This window comes from Microcebus murinus, chromosome 26 (genome assembly GCF_040939455.1).
Source record: "Microcebus murinus isolate Inina chromosome 26, M.murinus_Inina_mat1.0, whole genome shotgun sequence".
Lineage (NCBI taxonomy): Eukaryota > Metazoa > Chordata > Mammalia > Primates > Cheirogaleidae > Microcebus > Microcebus murinus.
Window position 1 is genome coordinate 17,844,353 of NC_134129.1, and position 23,931 is coordinate 17,868,283.

Consider the following 23,931-nt stretch of genomic DNA (forward strand, 5'->3'; position numbering starts at 1 on the left):
CACCTCATGGCTTTCCCACCTCCCCACCAGGCGCGCCCTCCTTGAGCTGTAGGCGCCTCCCGAGCCCCAGAGCACGCCGGGAGCTGTAGTTCCCAGAGGCCGGTCTAGGTCTGCGCACGCGCCTGGAGCCCCCGCCCGTTCTCCCGGATGAGGAAGTGGCACCAGCGCTGCCACGCGTTCTGCGGCCAGGCCAGGCAGGCCGGCGTGCGGGGGCTTCTGGGAGTTGTAGTCTCCGGGGAGGGGCGAGGGGGGCGGGCTCGGTCGGTAAGGAGACGTAGCTTTACCGTGGGCTCCGCCGCTGCCGTCGGTTCCCGGCGGGCGCTGCAGGGTCAGTTTGCCGCCGCTGTCCCGCCAGCGCGCCGCCGGAGAGGCTGAGGAGGCGCTTTCTCCTCAGCGCCGGGCGGTTTATTATTTCCTCCCCCGTCTCTCCTCCGTCCGCCCGTGTCCGGGGCCCGCCCTCCGGGAGCGACAGGGCCGCGACCCCGCGGCGACCCTCCGCGCCCGGCTTTGCCCCGCGAACCCCGTCTTCCGCCCCGGCGCCCGCCGCGCTCTCGCTCGCTCCTTCCCCGTTTCATCCCCTCTCTCTCTCTCCTCCGCAGGGATGGACGCTTCCTGGCGCCAGGTGGCCGGCGGCCGGGGCCGCGCCCGCGGGCGGGCCTCCGCGGCGCCCTCCTCGGGGAACGGAGTCCGGCTCCGCGGCGCGGGCGGCGGGCGAGCCCAGGGGCCCAGCGCCGGAGCAGCCGCGGGACCCGGAGCCCCGCCGACGCCCGCGGCCAGCGGTGAGGGAGGCGCCGCCCGGGCCCTCGCCCTCTCTCGTCACCCCTTTACCCTCCTCCTCCTCCTCCTCCTCTTCCTCCTCCTCCTCCTCGTCCCCCCCAGGTTAGGGCCCGCCCGGCTCAGACTCCGCAGGTAGCTGCCCCGTCCGCGTCCTTTCGGGCAGATGCCCGTCCCGCCTCTGCCCTGTCACCTCGGTTGCTTCTCTGTCCAGTGTCTCTCCCTTCCCTAGTATTATTATTATCATTATCATTATTATTATTATTTGGCAGACCTGAATCCTTAGCCAGGGGTCCTCAAACTTTTTATTTTTTTATTATTATTATTATTTTTTACTTATTTAATTTAATTAATTTATTTATTTTTAAAAATTATTTTATTTATTTTTTTATTATTATTATTTTTTACTTATTTAATTTACTTATTATATTTTACTTATTTAATTTAATTAATTTATTTATTTTTAAAAATTATTTTATTTATTTTTTTATTTGAGACAGAGTCTCGCTTTGTTGCCCAGGCTAGAGTGAGTGCCGTGGCGTCAGCCTAGCTCACAGCAACCTCCAACTCCTGGGCTCAAGCGATCCTCCTGCCTCAGCCTCCCGAGTAGCTGGGACTACAGGCATGCGCCACCATGCCTGGATAATTTTTTCTATGTGGTTTTTTTTTTTTGGTTTTTTTTTGAGACAGAGTCTCGCTTTGTTGCCCAGGCTAGAGTGAGTGCCGTGGCGTCAGCCTAGCTCACAGCAACCTCCAACTCCTGGGCTCAAGTGATCCTCCTCCGGAGTATCTGCGACTAGAGGCATGCACCACCATGCCCGGCTAATTTTTTTTTCTATATGTATATTAGTTGGCTAATTAATTTCTTTCCATTTTTAGTAGAGATGGGGGTCTTGCTGTTGCTCAGGCTGGTTTCGAACTCCTGACCCCGAGCAATCCACCTGCCTCGGCCTCCCAGAGTGCTGGGATGACAGGTGTGAGCCACCGCGCCTGGGCCAGGTCCTCAGACTTTTTAAACAGGAGGCCAAGTTCACTGTTTCTCAGACCGTTGGAGGACCGGAGTATTGTTTAGAAAAAAAACTATGAACAGATTTCTATGCACACTGCACATATCTTATTTCGAAGTGAAAAAAAAAAAAAACGGGCAAAAACATCAGCATGTGCTTGTGGCCCTGGGGTGTAGTTTGAGGACGCCTGCCTTAGACCTATTAAGTTGTAACTTGTGGCCCCAGTGGTCTTTGTAGTGTTGTTTGGTTACTAACACAGTGTGTTTTGAATCTGGAGTGGTTGGCAGCGTTTGCTTGTTCCTTGTTTCTTAAAAAAATCTCACACGAGTCCTACCAACAATTTTTATTTTCTTTTTGGAAAATAAGATCTTGTGGCTTTTACTGTCTTTGTGCCTTGGCAAACAGTCGGCTGGGACGGAGTAGCAGAAACCCCATTTAGTTTGGGCTTGGGCTCTCCATCATCTCAGTCTCTGTCCTCTTGGGGCCAGTTGTCATTTGCCATCTTTACCAGGTTGCCTTTGTTTATTGACTTTCCTTGGTCTGTTTCTTGTTAGCGCTTGAACATGTACTACTACCTCCCTCCGCTGTGATTCCTTTTCACAAATTTCATGTCTTTTCGTGGATGTATGTGGTGTTGTCTTGGATGTATCAATACCCTTCATTCACGACCGTGTTTTAGCGGTGTCAGAGAGCACTTACAATTGTGCAGGAGGCCAAGGGGATATTCCTTGAAATCATTTTATTTTTGTGTTTGGAATGTATTTTCCAGGATATATTTTTTGGGGGAGGGGAGCAAAATTGAGCTTCTGAGTGGTTTTTCTCCTAGGCTAATTTTAAAGTGAGGTGGTATTATCTTAGCTTTTAGTTAACTGAATTTACGATAGTAGTGGTGGTGAGGCATGCAGTTTGGGGACATATGAACAGTTTTGAATAAACTCTCTTGGATTTTGTGGGTGGAAGGAAAACATACCTTCTCTACCTGGATAATTGAGATTTGACTGTAAGAAATAATACCTGAGAATGTTGTTTTGTCAACTGTCTTTAACTTTCTTTGAGATGATGTCAGGTTATGAATGTTTTCATTATATCTGTCCAGTTCGGCCTTTTTTCTTATTCATCTTTAAGTGCTAATTTCCCATAGATTAATGATATTTATCAACCCTCTTATTGTACAAGTTTTGAGTCATGCGTCCTGTAGCCATTACTTTTTTCCCTAGTACTCGAAGATTCCCTAGGAAAGCACCATATATATTTCCTTCCAGTTTTACTTGAAATAGTCAGTTTTGGTTGATAATCTCCAACCAAACTGGCTGCAACAGGAAAAGGAAAATGGTTTCATGAGGGAAATAAAAGAGAAAACATCATCAGGTACAAATGTACCACCTAAAAATAAGAGAGCTTGTCTTGGTAGTGGCTCGTGAATTTCAAGTATAAAGTGGATTTTAAGTTAGTAAATTTTAAATCTTTCCAATATGGGCACTAATGAATTCAGATCAATTCAGGTTTATGGCTCTTTTCTTAAAACGATGGTTGCTGCCCAGAGAGCTTATTGATACTTAGTGCTTGAAGAAAATTCCTATGGTTTCTTGCTCTCAAGAAGTCTGAAGTCTCATTGGGAATACGTGCAATGAAGTAATCTAATTCTGTTTTGCATGATTATTCAATCAAGTAACAAAACGAAAAGTACAGACAGTGCCAAAGAAAGTAGTGGAAGAACTAATCCAAAACTGTTCAACATTCTTTTTGGAATGAAGTTGTAAAGAGGCGCATTTTCCATGTTAACATTTTGTGTGTATTAACGTGAAATATATTTTTTTGTTACTACAAAAATGTCAAAAAGTTCTTGAACTTTCTAAAAAGCAGATATAAATCTATTGGGTAAACAGTGAGTACTGTCTGTAAACTTTTTGGTGGGCTGGACAATAGTTCAGAAGAGGGTAGTTTGAAGTACTCACCTTCCCTGATTCTTGTTTGCTCCTAGTGGACTTGTTCCTCCACCTCTTAAAAATCACCGTGTATAATGTTACTTTAAAATGTCCCATTTAAATTTTTGTTAATCTTTATTTTGACTTTGATCACCGGTTTTTTGATACTGTTATCATACTTTTATAATTTTTTGAGTTGTTATTCTATTTCCATAACAATTTACTGCATTTAGCGGGAAACTTAACAAAAGTGAAAGTTTTTGTTGTGGTCTTTATTCTCTTTAGTTGTGTCAAGGAATTTGAAAATACTTTTTCTCATGGATTATAGTAAGAGAGAATGCTATAAAAGTTACTTTCAAATTTATGCTTAAAAATGATACATTACCACATCATGCCTTGCGTTTTGAATGATTGTTTTGCAGATATAAAGCCATTTTTTTTTTCTTTTAAACAGAGCTAATGTCTCAGAAGAAATTCGAGGAAATCAAGAAGGCTAATCAAGCTGCAGCCAAAAAACTTGTGGAAGAACACTTTAGCTCTTCATCTGAAGATGAAGGAGATGAAGATCTTGAAGGAAAACAGGGAAAAATAGTTGCTAATACATTTATAACATACACTACTCAGACAGGTACTGATCTTTTATATTTTGACTTTTTTTTTTTTTTTTTTTTTGAGACAGAGTCTCGCTTTGTTGCCCGGGCTAGAGTGAGTGCCGTGGCGTCAGCCTAGCTCACAGCAACCTCAAACTCCTGGGCTCAAGCAATCCTGCTGCCTCAGCCTCCCAAGCAGCTGGGACTACAGGCATGCACCACCATGCCCAGCTCGGCCTCCCAGAGTGCTAGGATTACGGGCGTGAGCCACCGTGCCCGGCCTATATTTTGACTTTTTTTGACGTCTATGAAAGGATATTCCTGACACTTTTTGGGTAACACCTTTATTCTGTATGGAATAGTTTTTGCATGTTAAGAATGAGCATTTTATGTCATAGAGCTGAATTTTTGTACATTTTGCTGTTTGAGTTATATGTTATATAGCACTGATCTTTCCATAAAGCAAATATTAATGGAATGGCAGTGGCTCCTTAACAGTCATGGGAAGCATTTCAGTAGAATGCTTGAAGGAAGCTGCCAGAGCTCCCTGAGCGGTGAGCCGGGGCAAGTTTTGCCTGGTTGGGGTTTGACTGGACCGGAGGACTTTTTCTTTTTTTTTTTTTGAGACAGGGTCTCGCTTTGTTGCCCAGGCTAGAGTGAGTGCCGTGGCGTCAGCCTAGCTCACAGCAACCTCAGACTCCTGGGCTCAAGCGATCCTCCTGCCTCAGCCTCCCAAGTAGCTGGGACTACAGGCATGCACCACCATGCCCGGCTCATTTTTTCTATATATATTAGTTGGCCAATTAATTTCTTTCTATTTATAGTAGAGATGGGGTCTCGCTCTTGCTCAGGCTGGTTTCAAACTCCTGACCTCAAGCAATCCACCCTCCTCGGCCTCCCAGAGTGCTATGATTACAGGCATGAGCCACCGAGGACTTTTTCATACCCCTCTCAATCTATTCTTCATTTTTATCTCTTTCATCATGTTAACTGTGTCTTGAAGTCTATTTCATTTATTGATTTTTATTTCCTTATTTTATATCTTATTCACAACATCCGATTTTCATGCATATTTTAAAGCTAAATCTCCTTAGGTTTGTTGTGTACATTCACATTATCTATTGTTTATATCTGAGTTGTTCTTAAAGCCACATTTGTTTATGTGAGAGAGAGCCAACGTGATGTTGCTGTGTACCACTTTGCATTAAGTATAAAAATAGATTATTTTAAATGTAAATATTCCTAAGTTTTCTGCATTTTATAAAGTCGTTATTAGAAACATTCTTGCATGTAATATTAACATCAATATATTTGTAGATATGTTATATTGTTTATATACCTTTGTATTAGTAATATGTATTTATACGCTCCCTCAGTTCTTTTTCTCACTTTAGTATCCTATTATAACCAGAAGAAAACTTAGAAGTTTTCTAGGAAACAGCCCTACAGAGGAGCAGTGACTTTCCTAGAGTACATGATTACTAATTGGCAGAGCTGGGTTTAAAATGATTTTACTTAGCTTTAGAGCCATTACCGGGCTGATTGCATTTTTTGTGTAAAAGCAGAAAAATTCTGGGGTAGATTAGACTGCTGCTCTTACACCTATTTATGGGGAAAAAGCACATTATACAATGGTTAAGAACATTGACTCTTGAGTCAGACTGCCAAGATTTGGTTCTTGGCTCTGCTCTTTGGCTGTATCATGTTTGATATATTATTTAATATCTCAGGGGCTCATTTTCTTATTCGGTATTATAGTAGTAAAAACTCTAGAGTTGTTAGGATGGAATAAGTCAACATGTGTAAGTATTATAGTGCTAACAGTAGTACCTGTCATGTAGTATATTCTGTATATCTGTTTGCTATAATGTTTAATATACTTTTGTGGCTTGATTATTAGAGATTTTCTACCATAGCCTCTTTTCTTCTTCCTTGTCTTTTTAAAAAAAAGGTATCTGTGTCTTCCCTTGATCATAAGGCCCCACATCTTAAGCCCACATTAGCTCTCCTCTTCTCCATATTGTCGTGTTCCTTCGTTATTACATGGTGCCTTCTGGAGGAATGTAAGGCGAGTGATGTCAGGATTCAAGGCTGTCAGTACGACAGAATCAGAAGCGCAGCAGAGTTGAGCACGAGTTAGAATAAAAGTATTGCGTAGTTCAAGCCTTTACTGCGGTTTAATGTGTGGATTAAATCCACAGATGAGAAAACTGAGATACATTAGGTAACTTGCTCAAGGTCATTTTTTGCTTTGTCTACTAAAACTGACTCTTAACTGGCACTTCCTGCTTCCAGTCTTGGTCTCTGCGTACCCTTTTTCTTCAGTTGCCAGGGTGATCTTTTAAAAATGTATGACTTCAAATGCCATGCTATCCACTGTGACATGCTGGGCAGTGTACTCTATTGCTGAAGCCAGACTTTAAGTTTTAAACAAATTGTACATACATTTTATAAATGTAAGGTTAGGTTTTATTTTGTGAAAGCCTATTCTATCTTGTTCTTAAATCCCATTTTATATGGTTTTATTGTTAAATTAGATGAAATTTAAAATGTTATGTATGTGTGAAAGCCAGCTATGTTGAAAAGCAAAATAAGCACACATTATGAAAAGCCTTTTTTATCAAAAAAAAAAAAAAAAAGAAAAAAAAAAATAAGCACACAATGTGATTATAAATTCTGCTTTTAAGGAGATTTTTAAAACTTCAATGTTTATTTGAATTAAAGCAATTGTCTTTAATGTTTTTATAATTTATAATTTTGAGAGTACCTTCACATGTATTTTGTTTAATATACTATGAATAAATAACATTGTAGCAGGGCAAGCTTTCATAAATGCTGTGTTTACTTAGGTGATTTTTAGATATTAAAGACTTATCAAAGTATCTTATTTATTCATTTTTTCTTTCTGGCAACTTAAATTTTGATTTGAACCAAGTTATCACCGTGGTAAGTTCTATACTTATGGTAGTTTACGCTATTAATCTACTTTTCTTGGCACCTTAGTTAACCTCTATTGAACGATCTTTATTGTACTAACGGCATACAGGCTTATTTCTCGTATACTAAAAGTGACTCAGATAACTGCCCTTTTGGTATCATTTGTGCTTTAGGGTACTTGTTCTGTCTTTGATTTTGCTGTCACTTGTTATTTCTTGGACCTTCTTGCAGTAACTTCTCTACAACATAGCGTGGAGGTTAAGAGGGCTCACTTTGTCTACAAACTGAAGTTACTTAATTTTGTTCTGTGCCTCAGTTTTCTCATCTGTGAAATGAAGATAATAGTTCATTTAATCCTAGTGAAATACTGACAGTCCAGCATGTAGCAAATAAGTGCTCCATAATTACAACACTGTCTAGTAATTTTTTTCTAAAACATTTATGCTACCTTTTTAAAGCAGAACATAGTATAATGAAATGTAGTTATCGTACTGATTATAATGAAATGTAGTTATCATACTGGAATGACCTCAAGGTCTTTTCATTCAACAGGTTTTTATTACAAGTGTGCTACATGCTAAACAGACACACACACTTGTGCTTATATTTATACTAACCAGTTCTACTTAGTTTTGACTTTTCAATTCCCTTCACACTTAGTTTTTCCATGTGTTTTCCCTTATGACATCCCATCTTGCTGCTTTTGCCTGTAGCTCTGCCCGCCCCCCCCCCCCACTTTTATTAAGGACCAAAACAGCAAAAAAAGCAAGTGTATGCTGGGAGAGAGCTGAGGTACTGTTTTTGAACCAAGTACATAAGATATAACGCATAAACTTTGTGACCTCATGGTGGCTCATTAGTTACATTTTTCAGCTACAATCTGGACAGTTGATATTGCTAGACATCTCTCACATCATGTGCTTAGTGAGTTTGTGTTATTTTCAGATGTCGTTTAACATGAGATTTTCAATTTTTAAATTTTAAGACGGAGATATACGAGAATTAGAGCGAACAAAACAATATGTAAATGAAGCTTTTCAAGCAGGGGCTATGACATGCTTAATTTGTATCGCTTCAGTGAAGAGAAACCAAGCAGTAAGTTTTTCTCCTTATCTACTTTAATATATCTCCCCTAAATCTCTTATTTTGCATTTATAATTCTTAACCTGTAGTTATTCTTTTTTGCTTATTTTTGTTTAAAAATGTTTCATTTGAGAATTTTATATATGAATCGATCATTTTGTAAATCTGTAATTTAAAAAAAATTGCCTTTAAATGAGCATTTGATATTTTTAGCACTATTAATTAAAGCAAGTATTTTTAGTTTTAATGCACATGTCAATTTGATAAAGCATGTTCTTAGTATCAGTACTTTAGAGATTCCCACAAATATGAAATGTTAAAATGCACTATATATTTCTTTATTTTCTGTGGGTTTATCAAAACAGATATGGTCCCTGCCTTCAGGGAAGTGGAGCTTGACAGTGACACTTAGTGGTTTATTAGTCAGTTTCTCCTGTGTCAAAGGCATCATGGGAAGTGGCCAGGGTTGTTGGGGAGAGAGAGATTCAGGTGTAACTTATGTCCTTGGAGGAGCTATGACCTAATGGTAAGGATATCTATATGTAAATTTAAAAGGGCATTAATGAAGTAATGAAGGGGTAGTGAGGACTAAATATGATAGACTCAACATTTAGACATCAGATTAATCCACTGCTATTTTAGCAGAGTTGCCAGAGAAAGAAAATCAAGCCATGTGAAATGGGTTGGTCAGGTGGAGTGGATCAGAAATTTAACATGCTCAGGTTGGATAGGACAGTAGAGCAGACGCAGGTGCCTTTCGTTGGCGATATCTGGTTGTCCTACTCTGACTTCCACTGCAGTGGGTGAGTAGTCTCTCTGCACGTGGTGGATACAATTCCACTTTAAATATTTGCTGTGTGTGGTTTTTTCCCACCTCAACATTTTCTCCTTGGGAATCGATCCAGCCAGTACGGAGGGTCTGGGGAGTCAATGCCCCTTGGGGCAATATTCCAGCACAGGGAAGGGGTAGATGAAAGCCTCAGTCTCCTCTCCATTAGGGAATGGGGCTGAGGTGGCCCAAGGTATGGACTTCTACAGAGAGTCCTCTGCAGGATTCAACTTCTGTGCCCCGTAGTGGTAACCACCTGAACAAGGTACCGTTTATTGACATTTCTTCTCCCGCATCTTGTCCCCTCACTCTTGCATCTGAGTTCTTACCTCAGGTATTGCTTTTGGGGTAATCCAAACTAAGAAATTGGCTTTTTTTTTTTTTTAAATGCTGTTGCCAGCTTATGAAATAAGCTGCATGTCTAATCTTATCAAACAGTTGTAAAATGTTCTAAGAAAAGGAAAACTGATTTTTATCAATTATATTAAAGTATTGGCAGTATTAATTAAAAAATTAATTCAGATATTAAAATAAAGAAATTAAAAAAAATAATTCCTTAGGTTTTTACCACATTGACTGACAGCCACATTAGGAAAAAAAATTTTTTCCTCTGGGCCATAAAAACTTCAAAAACAAAATGACCCTTTCTAATTTAATGAGAAATCTGTTTTTTTAATTGTTTTCTGTGCATAAGTTATATGAAATTAAATTGTCAATATTAATTGTAACAATAAGAACAACAAGAAGTAAGATTTTCATGAATTGACTACAGGGTTTTGCTCAGGGGGCCACCCATCACATAACTTGCATGCTATAGCATGGCAGTGTGAGTTGCCTACACACCACAAGCCTCCCAAGGTAGAGACTTGGGAGTTAAATATGCTTCATGAAGCCCCGGGCTCAAAACTAGCATGAGTTAAATAACATGCCAGTTAACATGTTAATTTATATATAGTCTCAGTTTGGCTTACCTAGGTTTTGGAATTTAGCACTGTTAAGTTCTAGATTAATAGGTTTTACATAACAAAAGGGTTATATAGAGATATATGTACATATTTATGTTTAATGTTTCTCTTGTAGGTGTTGTTTAAAATTGGAAATGACCTAAACATCTAACAAGAGATTTGTTAAATTATACTACCTAAGTCTGTCTGATGTACTGTATAGCTATAAAGTCTGTCTGATGTACTGTATAGCTATAAATAGCATGTTGTATAAACATATTTGATGGGGTAATGCTTATACTGTGTTTTAAAAAAAGACTATAATTGTATTTCAGTCAGAACAGTATGACCTCATTTTTAAAAAAATGAAATAGATGTATAAAAAAATTGGAGACCTTACAGAATGTTAGCAGTAGTTATTTTTAGCTGAATGAATCTAGGTGATTGATAATATTTTTCTTTAAAGTGTTCTACACTTAAATACGTTTTTATAAAGAACATTTCTCCTATTATGAAAGGAAAGATTTTGTTCCTTTAATCTGTAGGTAGCTGTTGAAAATAATTTAGTGTGATGCTTATTTTAAAGTATTATGGAATCAAAGAAAAATCATTGCATACATATTAATTTCTGATACCTCTGTTTTAGGTTTGGAGCTGTTCAGGATGTTTCTGTATATTCCATATGCCCTGTATCCAGAAGTGGGCTAAAGACAGCCAGTTTCTTGTATCTTCTCTGACAGATGATGATTTTGGAAAGAGAGATTATCCCTGGCCTTGGTAACTTTTTCTAGTTAGTTGGATTATTAAATTGTAGAATAAATGAAAATTGTAGATTACAAATTACTTTATTGGTGGTTTCAATCTCCATGTTGGGCTTTCAGTTAGTCCTTTGATTTGTGATGATGTGGAATCTTGATAATGGCTCTTTTCACCTCAATTTTTTTTTTTTGAGACAGAGTCTGGCTTTGTTGCCCAGGCTAGAGTGAGTGCCATGGCATCAGCCTAGCTCACAGCAACCTCAAACTCCTGGGCTCAAGCGATCCTCCTGCCTCAGCCTCCCAAGTAGCTGGGACTACAGGCATGCGCCACCATGCCTGACTAATTTTTTCTATATATATTAGTTGGCCAATTAATTTCTTTCTATTTATAGTAGAAACGGGGTCTCGCTCTTGCTCAGGCTGGTTTTGAACTCAGCTCGAGCAATCCGCCCACCTCGACCTCCCAGGAGTACTAGGATTACAGGCGTGAGTCACCTCACCTGGCCTTTCACCTCAATTTTTATAACTATTAGTTCCTTTCAATAATTTATAAATCATTCAGACTTTATTTTTTCCTGTGCAAGACAACTCCCTAATTATCTTTTTAAAGGACTTTTCTGTAGGACTGAGAATCATTCGTAATTCTAGTACGTCTCACTTAGAATTGCTCTCAGTATACATTATTATCACTTTGTACAAGACTGTCATCTAACATATTTTGATTGTAGGCTTCCTAATTTTATTCTCCAAATCTCAAAACTGCAGGCCTATATTATCTAATAGCATTATTTTTCTACATTTATTTTGTTAGTTTTGTTTATTATTGATGATTATTTGATCCTGAACTTCTGTTATATTTCCAGAAAGAGTTGAGGAATAGAAATTTTATATCTCTGCTAAATAAAGACAATAAGAAATTTACCCATAATGGCAGCCTGGAAAGGTAGATTTACTGTCAAGGTAACAAAGCATAGACTTCGGGTCTCCGTGTGTTCACATTTTATAACCTTTGTAACTAATTTTGTGTTTGTATATTTTTGTGTTCTTTTTCTTAACAGAAGTACCCCAAATTGTATAAGATTCAGGTCTCACAAAATCTGGATAGTACTGGTACATCTGTAAAATTGTGGTGGTGTAGTTTTAGAAATATTTTAGGCATGCTAGTTACATTGTAAAAATAATTCTCAGCAATGTGGGAGACATTTAATCCCCCTGTTACCAGTCAGAATATTTGAAGTTAACTGAAAGGAAATGATGTATTAAGGCTCCTCTTACTCTTAATGTAAGTGCTGGAGTCAGGATTTGAGACCTAGGATTTCCGAATTCTAAATTCAGTGCTTTTTCTATTCTCCCAGCTGAGTTCTTTCTTATGATATTGCTTTTAGAAATGGTATTTGTTTTTCTCTTCATTGAATGCACACATTTTTGAAACAGTTTAAAATTTCCAAGTCTGTATTTGTTTTGCTACTGTATACTATTTGTTTGTGGTGCAGGGATTTTAGTATTTAAAAAGTACAGAATTAAACCAGATATTTTGACTTTAGTTAGTTAGAATTAATTTTAGAGATTTAAACATCATATGTGTTTTTTCTCACTCTTGTCACTTTTATTTTAAGTAATCATTTTGCCATAGGGATAGAAAGTACCAGTTAAAAGAAAAATGAACTGTTACTCTTCTCCTAAATCTAAAAGGAACAGAAATTTAAGCAACTGTACAGTTAGTTATTCTTTGCATTCCATATTTCATATTTTTAAAAAATTAAAATAAATGACTATTTGGGTTGAGAACCCATTTGTTTCATGCTTATCAGGATGAAGCTAGAACTTGTGTTAATGGCTTAAATTAGTTGTTTTTTGAAAATAAAAATTTAAAAATACATGGTTCTTCTAAGATATTGCTTATGAACAAGATATAGCATAATTACTTTTCATTGTTGGTATCCCATTATTTTAAATAAAACTCACATGTTTGCACTTATTTTCTTCACTAGAGCAGTTTGGTCTCAGTGCTGGTGGGCAGTGTTAAGGTGTGTTGAGTTGCCTATTAGCCATCCATATCTAAGCTTATCAAAAAATACATGTCCCCCTCCATACTAGCTTAAAGGAATAGTAAACAGTTTTAGTAAAGGAGAATTTAACTCATCCAACAAAATGCCAATTATTTATTCCAGATGAGGCTTGGTTATTTACTTTTTGCCTTTTAATTATAAGAACAAATATCTTTTGGTTATTTAGAATGTTCATGTGTTATTTATTTGGAAACAGAGCATGTGCCCCATGACAATGAAAATATATTGTGGGCTGGGTGCAGTGGCTCACGCCTGTCATCCTAGCACTCTGGAAGGCCGAGGCAGGAGGATCACTCAAGGTCAGGAGTTCGAAACCAGCCTGAGCAAGAGTGAGACCCCATCTCTACTGTAAATAGAAAGAAATTAATTGGCCAACTAATATATATAGAAAAATTAGCCGGGCATGGTGGCGCATACCTGTCGTCCCAGCTACTCAGGAGGCTGAGGCAGTAGGATCGCTTGAGCCCAGGAGTCTGAGGTTGCTGTGAGCTAGGCTGACGTCATGACACTCACTCTAGCCTGGGCAACAAAGTGAGACCCTGTCTCAAAAAAAAAAAAAAGAAAAAAAAAAAAATATATATATAGTGCATGATGCAAAAGAAATTTAAGTGATGACATGAAACTGTTACTTTGGCATAGTATACTCATTTGTCTAGGAGATAGGGCCAGAGCATCTTTTGAGAATGAAATGATCTATGATGATCTACAAGTGAATTTTGTTAGAGCTGAAGGTTGACACTTCTACCAAAACTCATTTTAAAGTTGTAGGCTAAAAATCTTTCTGCTTTAGCAGAGAATATGAAACAATATTTGAAGTGAAATATGAAACAATATTTTCTTTGACTTAGGTATATTTGAATTATATCTATTTTGTATTACATGTTAGGAATTATGAAATTATTTACTTTCAAGTTTTTCCCCCTTAATTCTAGATTTTAGTCATGTTTCTGGGTGTGTTGCCTACCTATAACCTGACTTCTCTCTTTTGTTTGCTTTTGCTAAAATATTTTATTTGTAAACCATACAACCAAACTTTAAAAAATTGAACTTATAAAATTCAGGGTAAATATCTCAAGAATAAATTTCAAGTGGTTAGTAGAGAAAGCTAATGTTGCCTTCTTTTTGTAACTGTATTTTAGATATGTGCTGCTTAATTCATAGCAATTAGTCACATGTGGCTATTTACATTTTAAAAAATTATAAAATAATTATTTTATAGTTATAAAATATAATTATAAAATAAATCTTATAAATTATAAAATAAAAACTATAAAATAAATCTTGTTCCTTTTCACTTGTGAGCATTATGTTTATTTTAGGTGTTCACTAGCCTTAGTAGCTAATGGCTACTGTATTTGACAATACAGGTACAAAACAGTTCTATCATCTCAGTAATTTATATTGTACTTATTATTCTAGTTGGTTGAAATAGATTTTAATAAGATGCAGTAGGGAATTCTTTAGCATAAAACTAATTGTACAGAACATACTAAGTATATTTATATCCTGGCTTTCATTTTGCTTTTAAAGGTGAAATTAACTTTAATAATTTTATTCTTCTTTGTAGTCCAAAATGTAGGTTTGAATACAAACGATCTGAAACACCCAGTAGGTACTATTGCTATTGTGGAAAAGTAGAAGATCCACCTTTAGATCCATGGCTTGTGCCTCATTCATGTGGTCAAGTATGTGAAAGAGAATTTAAACCGCCCTGTGGCCATAAGTGTTTACTCCTCTGTCATCCAGGTGAGTTATAGATTACATTTTTAATTGTTATTATTTCTTCTTTTGTTGAGGCAAAACAAATTGTGAAAGTTGAATTCAGAGCTTAAGTTTGCCTTGAGAAAATATTGAAAGAGATTGCCTTTTTTTTAAAGTGTCAGTAAAGAAGGCTCTAGAAGTTATTGATAGGTATAGAAATTGAAAGTGTTAGTTTTTGACTTCAGATTTTTTTTTCCTTTCGTTGGATTCTAGGTCCATGCCCTCCTTGCCCAAAGATGGTCTCGACTACTTGTTACTGTAAGAAAGCCAAACCTGTCCCTCGTAGGTGCAGCGCCAAGGAATGGTCCTGTCAGCTGCCATGTGGACGGAAGTTGCTTTGCGGACAGCATAAATGTGAAAACCCTTGTCATGCAGGTAAAAGGCCATACCAGTTAGGTGTTCGGACTTTTTAAGTGACAGTCAAAGCAGTCTCTCTTGCTGTCATAATGTCTCTGTGCTAATTTGTCATTCTGGTTTTAGGAAGTTGTCAGCCCTGCCCAAGAGTTAGTAGACAGAAGTGTGTCTGTGGCAAAAAAGTAGCTGAGCGAAGTTGTGCGAGTCCCCTGTGGCACTGTGATCAAGTAGGTGTATGTGTATGCGTTTTGAGGGGTGGGTGTGAAAGAACACGTACAGTATAAACACGTGTACAGCAGAAATGCTGATTAGGTTTAGTTAGGTATAAGGTGTCATGTTTCAGGAAGTTACTTCTTAGTAACATTTTAATTATTGGAAAATATCTTTCAAAGCAATGGCTATTTGTTGTATTTTGTGTTCAGTACATTTGTACCTACTTTCTTGCCAGCACTTTTCCTTTTCCTCTGTTTCTCCTCTTCAGCCAACACTTCTTACTCCTTTTTGAGTTGGGCCAGTTGAGGAAGTAAGATTGATTTTCATAGATTGTTTTGTCCTAGAATTGGCATTGGTTATACTGCTACTTGCAGATCTTTGGCGGATGGCAGTATGAAGCTGTGTGTATTTTTTTTCTTGTATTGTATTTTTTAAAATATACTTCGTGTGTAGGAATTATATGTATGTATATGCACACACATATATGTATGTATGTGTATATCTGTATACATATATATGACACTTGGGTAAGATATAAATTATAATTTGGGGAGCATAAAGAACTTATTTATTTGTGATTGAAAAAGTGAGTATGTCTTGAATAAAGTTTTTTTTGTTAATTTTCAGATCCTTCATTAGTGCTTATTGCATTTATTTTAGGTATGTGGAAAAACACTGCCATGTGGTAATCATACGTGTGAGCAAGTTTGCCATGTTGGTGCTTGTGGAGAATGTCCTCGATCTGGGAAAAGGTTCTGTCCATGTCAAAAGTCAAGTAAGACATTTTTTTTTTTAAAGGAAATGAACTATCAAGCCATGAAAAGACATTGAAAAGGCACCCTCCAGGAAATTTAAATGCATGGTACTAAATGAAAGAAGCCCATCTGAAAAGGCTGCATATTATGTATAGAACTTCAACTATATGATGTTCTGGAAAAGTCAAAACTATAGAGATAGTGAAAAAGATCAGGGGTTGCCAGGGGTTGAGGAGAGGGGAGAGATGAATAGGCAAAACACAGAAGATTTTTCAGGGCAGTGGAACTCCTTTGCATGATAGTATAATGGTAGATACATGTCATACACTTGTCCAAATCCATAAAATGCACTACACCTAGAGTGCACGCTGATATAAACTGTAATCTTTTCAGTGATTATATATCAGTGTAAGTTCATCAGTTGTAACAAATGTACCACTCTGGTGGGAGTTACTGATAATGGGGGAGGCTGTGCCATTGTCACTATTGTGTTACAGGTTATAGCTGAATTTATTTTGCCTGCTTTTAGAGAAAAGTGTAGTAGATTGCACTTTAAGTTGGCTTCCTTGAGTCTCCACAAATAACTGCATCATATATATAAGATTATTTCTAATGCTTGTCACAGTATTAAATGTGAGTTTTAAAATATTTTAAACTCTACGTCTTTCTTTTTTTACTTTGAGGTTGTTAAGAGTAGATTTTTGAATACATCTATATATTATAGAAATTCTTTATAGAGGTTTATGTAGTCTTGCTCATTTCTTTAGATGACTATGTCTGAAGTAGATAGCCCATAAAAATGTGTTTCTCGAGTGGTAACTTGTCTCAAATTTCTTTTCTTCTTTTCCTTTCTTAAAATTTTTTTGAGACAGGGTCTTGCTTTGTTGCCCAGGTTGCAGTGCAGTGGCACGATCACAGCTCACTGCAACCTCAAACTCCTGGGTTCAAGTGATCCTTTTTGCCTCAGCCTCCTTAGTAGCTGGAACTACAGGCACGCGCCACCATGCCCTGCTAATTTTTCTTTTTTTTGTAGAGATGGAGGTCTCACAACTTCCGGCCTCAAATGATCCTCCTGACTCAGCCTGAGCCCCCATGCTTTTTTTTTTTTTAAAAAAAAAGCATAAACTTAACAAATGTTAGGGGTTATTTTCATTAAAGTTAATTTTTCCCAATAATTGTGTAGACGTAAAAATTCATCATCTGAAAGGGCTGTTGTACCTCAGGGAGCCCAAAGAATGCGACACTTTGTTAGTGCTTAATAATGTATCCTATTATTAATGGTGACTTTTTGTCTGTTTTTAGAATTTTCTTTGCCTTGTACAGAAGATGTACCAACTTGTGGAGACAGTTGTGACAAAGTACTTGAATGTGGAATCCATAGATGTTCTCAGCGTTGTCACCGAGGTCCTTGTGAAACTTGTAGACAAGTTAGTCATCTTCTATAATAATTACTTTTGGGCTGCCTATCATAACATATCAAATGAGATTGTCCTGTGATTCTTTTCTTTCTTTTTTTTTTTAAAGACAGAGTCTCACTGTGTTGCCTAGGTTAGAGTGTCCTGGCGTCAGCCTAGCTCACAGCAACCTCAAACTCCTGGGCTCAAGCCATCCTCCTGCCTCAGCCTCCCGAGTAGCTGGGACTACAGGCATGCGCCACCATGCCCGGCTAATTTTTTCTATATATTTTTTAGTTGGCCAATTACTTTCTTTCTATTTTAGTAAAGACGAGGTCTCGCTCTTCCTCAGGCTGGTTTTGAACTCCTGACCTTGAGTGATCCGCCTGCCTTGGCCTCCCAGAGGGATAGGATTACAGGTGTGAGCCACCATACCCGGCCTGTGATTATTTTCTATTGCTTACTTTTATATATATTCAGGTTTCTATTTGTATGAGTTTAGTGACCTAATATTCACGGTACGAAGTAGGAGAATGCAGGCATACCACATTTTATTGTGTTTCGCTTTATTACGCTTCTCCGGCATTGTGATTTTTACAAATTTAAAGTTTGTGGCAACTCTGCATTGAGCAAGTCTTTCAGTGCCATTTTTCCAACAGCATGTGTTCCCTTCTTGTAACTTTATGACATTTTGGTAAATCTTGCAGTATTTAATACCTGTGCTGGTATTCTGTGATCAGTAATCTTTGATGTTTACCATTGTAATTGTTTTGGGGTGCCATAAACCAGGCCCATATAAGACAGTGAAATTAATAAATGTTGCCTGTGGTCTGAATGTTCCACCGACTGGCCCCTACCCCTGTCTCTCTCCTCCTCCTTGGGCCTGCCTGTTCCTTGAGACACAACAATATTGAAAGTTGGCCAATTAATAACCCTACAGTGGCCTCTGAGTGTTCAAGTGAAAGGGAGAGGCACCCATTTCTCACGTTAAATCAAAAGCTGGACATGATTGAGCTTAGTGAGGAAAGCATCTCAAAAGCTGAGATAGGACAAAAGTTAGGCCTCTTGCACCAAACAGTTAGGGAAGTCGTAAATACAAAGGAAAAGTTTTTGAAAGAAATTAAAAGTGCTGTTCCAGCGAACACAGGAATGATGATAAAGCAAAACAGGTTTTTTTTTTTTGCTGATTTGGAGCAAGTTAGATAAAACATCAAAGCAGTCTCAACATTCCCTTAAGCCAAAGCCTAATCCAGATTAAAGACCCCAACTCTCTTTAACTTCACGAAGGCTGAGAGAGATGAGGACTCTGCAGAAGAAACGTTTGCAGCTGGCAAAGTTTGCTTCATGAGGTTCAAGGAAAGAAGCTGTCTCCATAATGTAATGGTGCAAGGTGAAGCACAGGTGCTGATGTAGAAGCTGCAGCAAGTTATCCAGCGATCTAGCTAAGGCAATGGGTGAAGGTGGCTACATGGAACAACAGGTTTTCAACACAGACAGAACCAAACATATGCCAATCCAGGACTTTCAAATAGCTCGAGAGCAGAAGTCAATGCCTGGCTTCAAAGTTTCAAAAGACAGGCTGACTCTCTTGTTGTGGGCTAATGCAGTTGTTGACTTTAAATTGAAGCCAGTGCTTATTTACCATTTCAAAAATCCTAGAGCTCTTAAGAAATATACTAAATCTAGTCTGCCTGTGGTATACAAATGGAAAAACAAAGCCTGGATGGCAGGAAATCTCTTTATAGTGGACTTTACTGGATATTTTAAGCCCACTGTTGAGATTTGCTCAGAAGAAAGGATACCTTTCAAAATATAGCACTGACAATGTACTTCCTCATCACCCAAGAGCTCTGATGGAGATGCACAAGGAGATTAATGCTGTTTTCATGCCTGCTAACATAACCCCATGGATCAAGGAGTAACTAAAAATTCAGCCCATGGATCAAGGAGTAACTTCAAATTTCAAGTCTTATTATTTAAGAAATATATTTTATAAGGCCATAGCTGCAATAGATAGTGATGGTTTTGGGCAAAGTAAATTGAAAACCTGGAAAGGATTCACCATTCTAGACACCATTTCAGAACATTCTTTATTCATGGGAGTAGATCAAAATATCAGCATCAAATAGCAGTTGGGAATAAGTTGATTCCAAACCTCATGGATGGCTTTGAGGGATTCGAGACTTTAGTAGAGGTAGTAATGGTAGATGTGGTAGAAATAGCAAGAGAACAAGAACTAGAAGTGCAGGCTGAGGATGTGACTGAATTTCTGCAATTGCATGATAAAACATGAATGGAGTTGGTGCAGTGGCTGACGCCTGTAATCCTAGCACTCCTGGAGGCCAGGGTAGCAGGATTGCTTGAGTTCAGGAGTTCAAGACCTGCCTGAGCAAGAGCGAGACCCTGACTCCATGGAAAATAGAAAAATTAGCCGGGTGTTGTGGAGTGTGCCTGTGGTCCCAGCTACTTGGGAGGCTGAGGCAGGAGGATCACTTGAGCCCAGGAGTTTGAGGTTGCTATGAGCTATGATGATGCCACTGTATTCTACCCAGGGTGATAGAGTGAGACTCTGTCCTGGAAAAAAAAAAAAATGAACGGATGAAGTGTTGCCTTTTATGGATGAGCAAAAAGTGGTTTCTTGAGATGGAATTTATTTCTGCTGACGATGCTGTGAACACTGTTGAAATGACAACAAAGGATTAGGATTTAGAATATGACATTTAGTTGATAAAGCAGCAGCAGGGTGTGGGGGTATTGACTCCATTTGGAAAGAAGTTCTGTGGGTAAAATGCTATGAGACAGTGTCACATGGCACAGAGAAGTCTTTCATGAAAGGAAGAGTCATGATTAATGTGGCAGTTTTCACTGTCGTCTTACTTTTTTTTAAAGAAATTGCTACAGCTATCCCAACCTTCAGCAACCGCCAACCACCCTGATCCGTCAGCAGCTATGAACACGGAGGAAAGACCCTCCAGCAGTAAAAAGGTTGTGGCCGGCAGAAGGTTCAGATGATTGTTAGCATTTTTTAGCAATAAAATATTTTTAAATTAAGTTATGTATATATTTTTTAGACATAATGCTACTGTACGCTTAATAGGCTACAATATAGTGTGAACATAAATCATACATGCACTGGGAAACAAATGAAATTGTTTGTGGCTCAATTTTATTGTGATATTTGCTTTATTCCAGTCGTCTGGCAATGAATCGTCAGTATCTCCGTGGTATGCCTGTATGCCAGCAGTCAAACCTAAAATTTATCTTTCGTTTGTTTTTGTTTGGTAAAAGTTCAGATGTTCTTATTTTTATATTAATAGTCGAGTGTAGGACTGTCTGTTCCCAGTAGACGTTCAGAGCGGTGATGAATTAGGCCTGGTGATGATGGCAAGGAAACAAATGCTTAGACTTCAGACTTTAAAGTTGCACGTGTCATTTTGGTTTTGACCATAACCAGCTCAACAGGTTAGCTTACTAGATAATCCAGTTTTCTTGCTTCCCTGAGCCAGGACGTGCAGATGTTATACTTGTAACTAGATGTAAATAGTTTTAATATGTGGGGTTTTTTTTTTCTATTTAATGACAAATTTCTGCTAAATTTAATAACAAATTCGTATGAAGTTCTTTTTGGAACAAAGTAATATGTAAGCAAATATTTGAGGAAATTCAGATTTGTTTTTTGGTAAAGTCTTTCATACAAATTTGCTATTAAAATTTTCTTCATGTTTTCATAATAATTACAGTGTAGGGAAAAATAATAACAAAAATCAGTTTTAATAGCATTTCTTTGGTTCTTCCAGGAAGTGGAAAAGCAGTGTCGCTGTGGCAAACACACAAAACGAATGCCGTGTCATAAAACTTATCTTTGTGAAACTAAGTGCGTTAAGATGCGTGACTGTCAGAAGCATCAATGTAGGAGAAAGGTATGTGTAATACGCTCGGGAGACTCTGATTTAAAGACTGTCTTGAATTTTTCCTTTGTGGGCCCTTACTAAGTGCCATCTTGACTTGTTTCTCAGATATTCAGGCATATTCTTTGCTTTCTATATAAAATGTTAACAAGTATTCTAGATTAACCCTAATCATCTGTACTAGTGGGAAATCAGACCAATTTTTTAAATTGGAAGAGTTTCTCCTTGTCTTATGCATTGTCCTCTCAGCTTGGTTCTCGGGCTATTTCTGATCCCTGACTTTAAAACATCATTAACATTGTTAATTAGAGTAATAATTTGATGGTAGAGATGGAAATTCTGTTGTTCAAATATCGTTCAAGTTGACACTGGATTATCGACTCTGTGGGTTTGTAGTTCTTTTGGGTTCTTTTTATCATTTCAAAATATCCCTCTATCTCTGATAGTAAGATTTCCTTGTTTTTAAATCTACTGAAATATAGTGATTTTACTATTCTCTGGCTTAGTATTAACATGGTATATCTTTTCCCCTATCCTTTTAGTTTTAACCTATTCGTATCTTTATATTTAAAGAGCATTTCTTATAGACAGCATTTAAATTTTTTTTATTTTATCCAAGTTGATGATCTTTGTTGTTTAAGTCAGATATAGATTGTTTACATTTAATGTGATCTTTAATATGGTTAGATTTAAATCTACCATCTTGCTTTTTATTTTCTATTTGCCTATCTGTTTCTTTTCTATCTTTTTCTGTTGTGTTTTTTTTTTTTTTTTTGAGTGTTGTTTTGCAGTGATTCTGTTTGTTGGCTTATTACTTATTTCTCTTTTTTCACTTTTTTTATGGGTAGGAAATTTCTTTAGGCTTTATATTCTTTAAGAACCTTATAACGTTATATTTTATTTCCTATCACCCAAACTAAAATGTATGATGTTCAGACATTTTGTAGTCATGTATTTTATAAACCCAAATATATTGTTTTTGCATTTGCTTTAAACAGTGATCTTTTCAAGAGTTTGAAAAAATAAGAAAAAATAATCTTTGATATTTATTATCATACTTAGTTTTGGTGCTTTTCAACCTTTTGGATAGATTCACTTTTTCTTCTGGTTTCTTTTTCTTTCTATCCTAAAGGATTACCTTTATCATTACTTATAGTGTTGGTCATCAATTTTTTCAACTTTTTATATCTAAAAATGTCTTTCTTTAGCCTTCATTTGTGAAAAATATTTTTACTGTAGAATTTTAGCTTGGCAATCTGTTCCCCCATATTTTAAAAGTGTTGCTCCACCATCTTTTAGCTTGCATTTTTCCCAACAAGTAGTATACTTGATTTTTATGTTTGTTCCTCCTTCCTCCATCTCTTTTTTCTGGTTTGTTATTAAGATCTTTCTCTTTATCACCAGTTTTCAACAGTTTGTTTCTGGAATTCCTTGGTATAGTGTTTTTCATTTTCTTAACTTTTTTTTTTTGTTGACCTTCTTGGATCTGTAAGTTTATAGTTCTCTTCATATTTGTGAAATTTTTGATCTTTATTTCATCAGATTTTTTTTCCCCTACCCATCACTTTCTCACACTTTGATGACATGTATAATACGCTGCTTGAAGTCCCAAGCTCACTTGATGCTCTATTTATTTTTTAGTCTTTTTAATTTCTCTGTTTTATTTTAGATAGTTTATCTTCAAGTTCACTAATTTTCTTCTGCATTGTTTAATTTGCTTTTTATTCCATCCTGTGTTTTTCATCTCACACATTGTATATTTTCATCTTTAAAAGTTGGATTTGGGTCTTTTTTAAAATATTTTTCATGTTTCTCCTTAGCATCCTCATACTTTCTTCTATCTTCTTGAATGTAGGATGAGCTATATTTATAATGTCTATTTTAATATCCTTGTCTACTAATTCTGTCGTCTCTCATTTATGGGTCTGTTTCTGCTTATTGATTTTTTTGACTCCTTTGGGGTTATATTGTCTTGCATCTTGGCCTGCTGGATAGTTTTTACTGGTTTCTAGACATTGTGAACTTTATGTTTTGGTTATTTGGGGGTTTTTTGTGTGTGTTTGTGTGTTTAATATTTTTAAACCTTGTTCTGGGACAAAGTTAAGTTACTCAAAAACCTTTTGGTCCTTTAGAAATGTGGTCTCTAACCCCCAGGCCATGGACCAGCCTGCAGAGCTGGTCCCCCAACCATCCGTGGAAAAATTGTGTTCCGTGAAGCTTAGGAAGCGCCGGTATGGCCAGGATTGGGGGATGGGGGGGGTGGCTCCACAGCAGGAGGTGAGTGGTGGGCCAGCAACCAAAGCAAAGCTCTGTCTGTATTTACTGCCACTCACCATGATCACTTGCATCAGCCCCTACCCTCGGCCCCTACTCCCCACCCCACCCCATCTCTGGAAAAATTGTCTTCCACGAAACTAGTTCCTGGAGCCGAAAAGGTTGGGGACCGCTGCTTTAGAAGCTTGATTTTGTTAGATGTGACCAGAGAAACCTTTTGTCTAGGGCTAACTTGGTCTTACTACTGAGGCAATAACTCTTTTAAGTACCCTTCTTGTTGCCTGTGTATTAGAACGTCTTTCTACTCTGGCTGTAAGGAACACAAACTATTCCCAGCAGTATATAATCTCTGGAAA

At 37.7% G+C, this 23,931-nt stretch overlaps 1 protein-coding gene across 1 annotated transcript in view; it reads left to right on the plus strand.

The window, feature by feature from the left end:
* The first annotated feature begins 245 nt into the window (after positions 1-245).
* The window catches only part of NFXL1 (nuclear transcription factor, X-box binding like 1), a 48,023-nt gene continuing 24,337 nt past the window's right edge, over positions 246-23,931 (plus strand). The window contains exons 1-11 of the mRNA XM_075997877.1: positions 246-328; positions 600-779; positions 4,161-4,334; positions 8,219-8,328; positions 10,736-10,866; positions 14,484-14,662; positions 14,891-15,052; positions 15,158-15,258; positions 15,905-16,019; positions 17,302-17,426; positions 21,191-21,313. Of these exons, the coding sequence (XP_075853992.1) occupies positions 602-779; positions 4,161-4,334; positions 8,219-8,328; positions 10,736-10,866; positions 14,484-14,662; positions 14,891-15,052; positions 15,158-15,258; positions 15,905-16,019; positions 17,302-17,426; positions 21,191-21,313 (1,398 nt within the window). The 5' untranslated portion in view covers positions 246-328; positions 600-601. The remainder of the gene's footprint in view (positions 329-599; positions 780-4,160; positions 4,335-8,218; positions 8,329-10,735; positions 10,867-14,483; positions 14,663-14,890; positions 15,053-15,157; positions 15,259-15,904; positions 16,020-17,301; positions 17,427-21,190; positions 21,314-23,931) is intronic.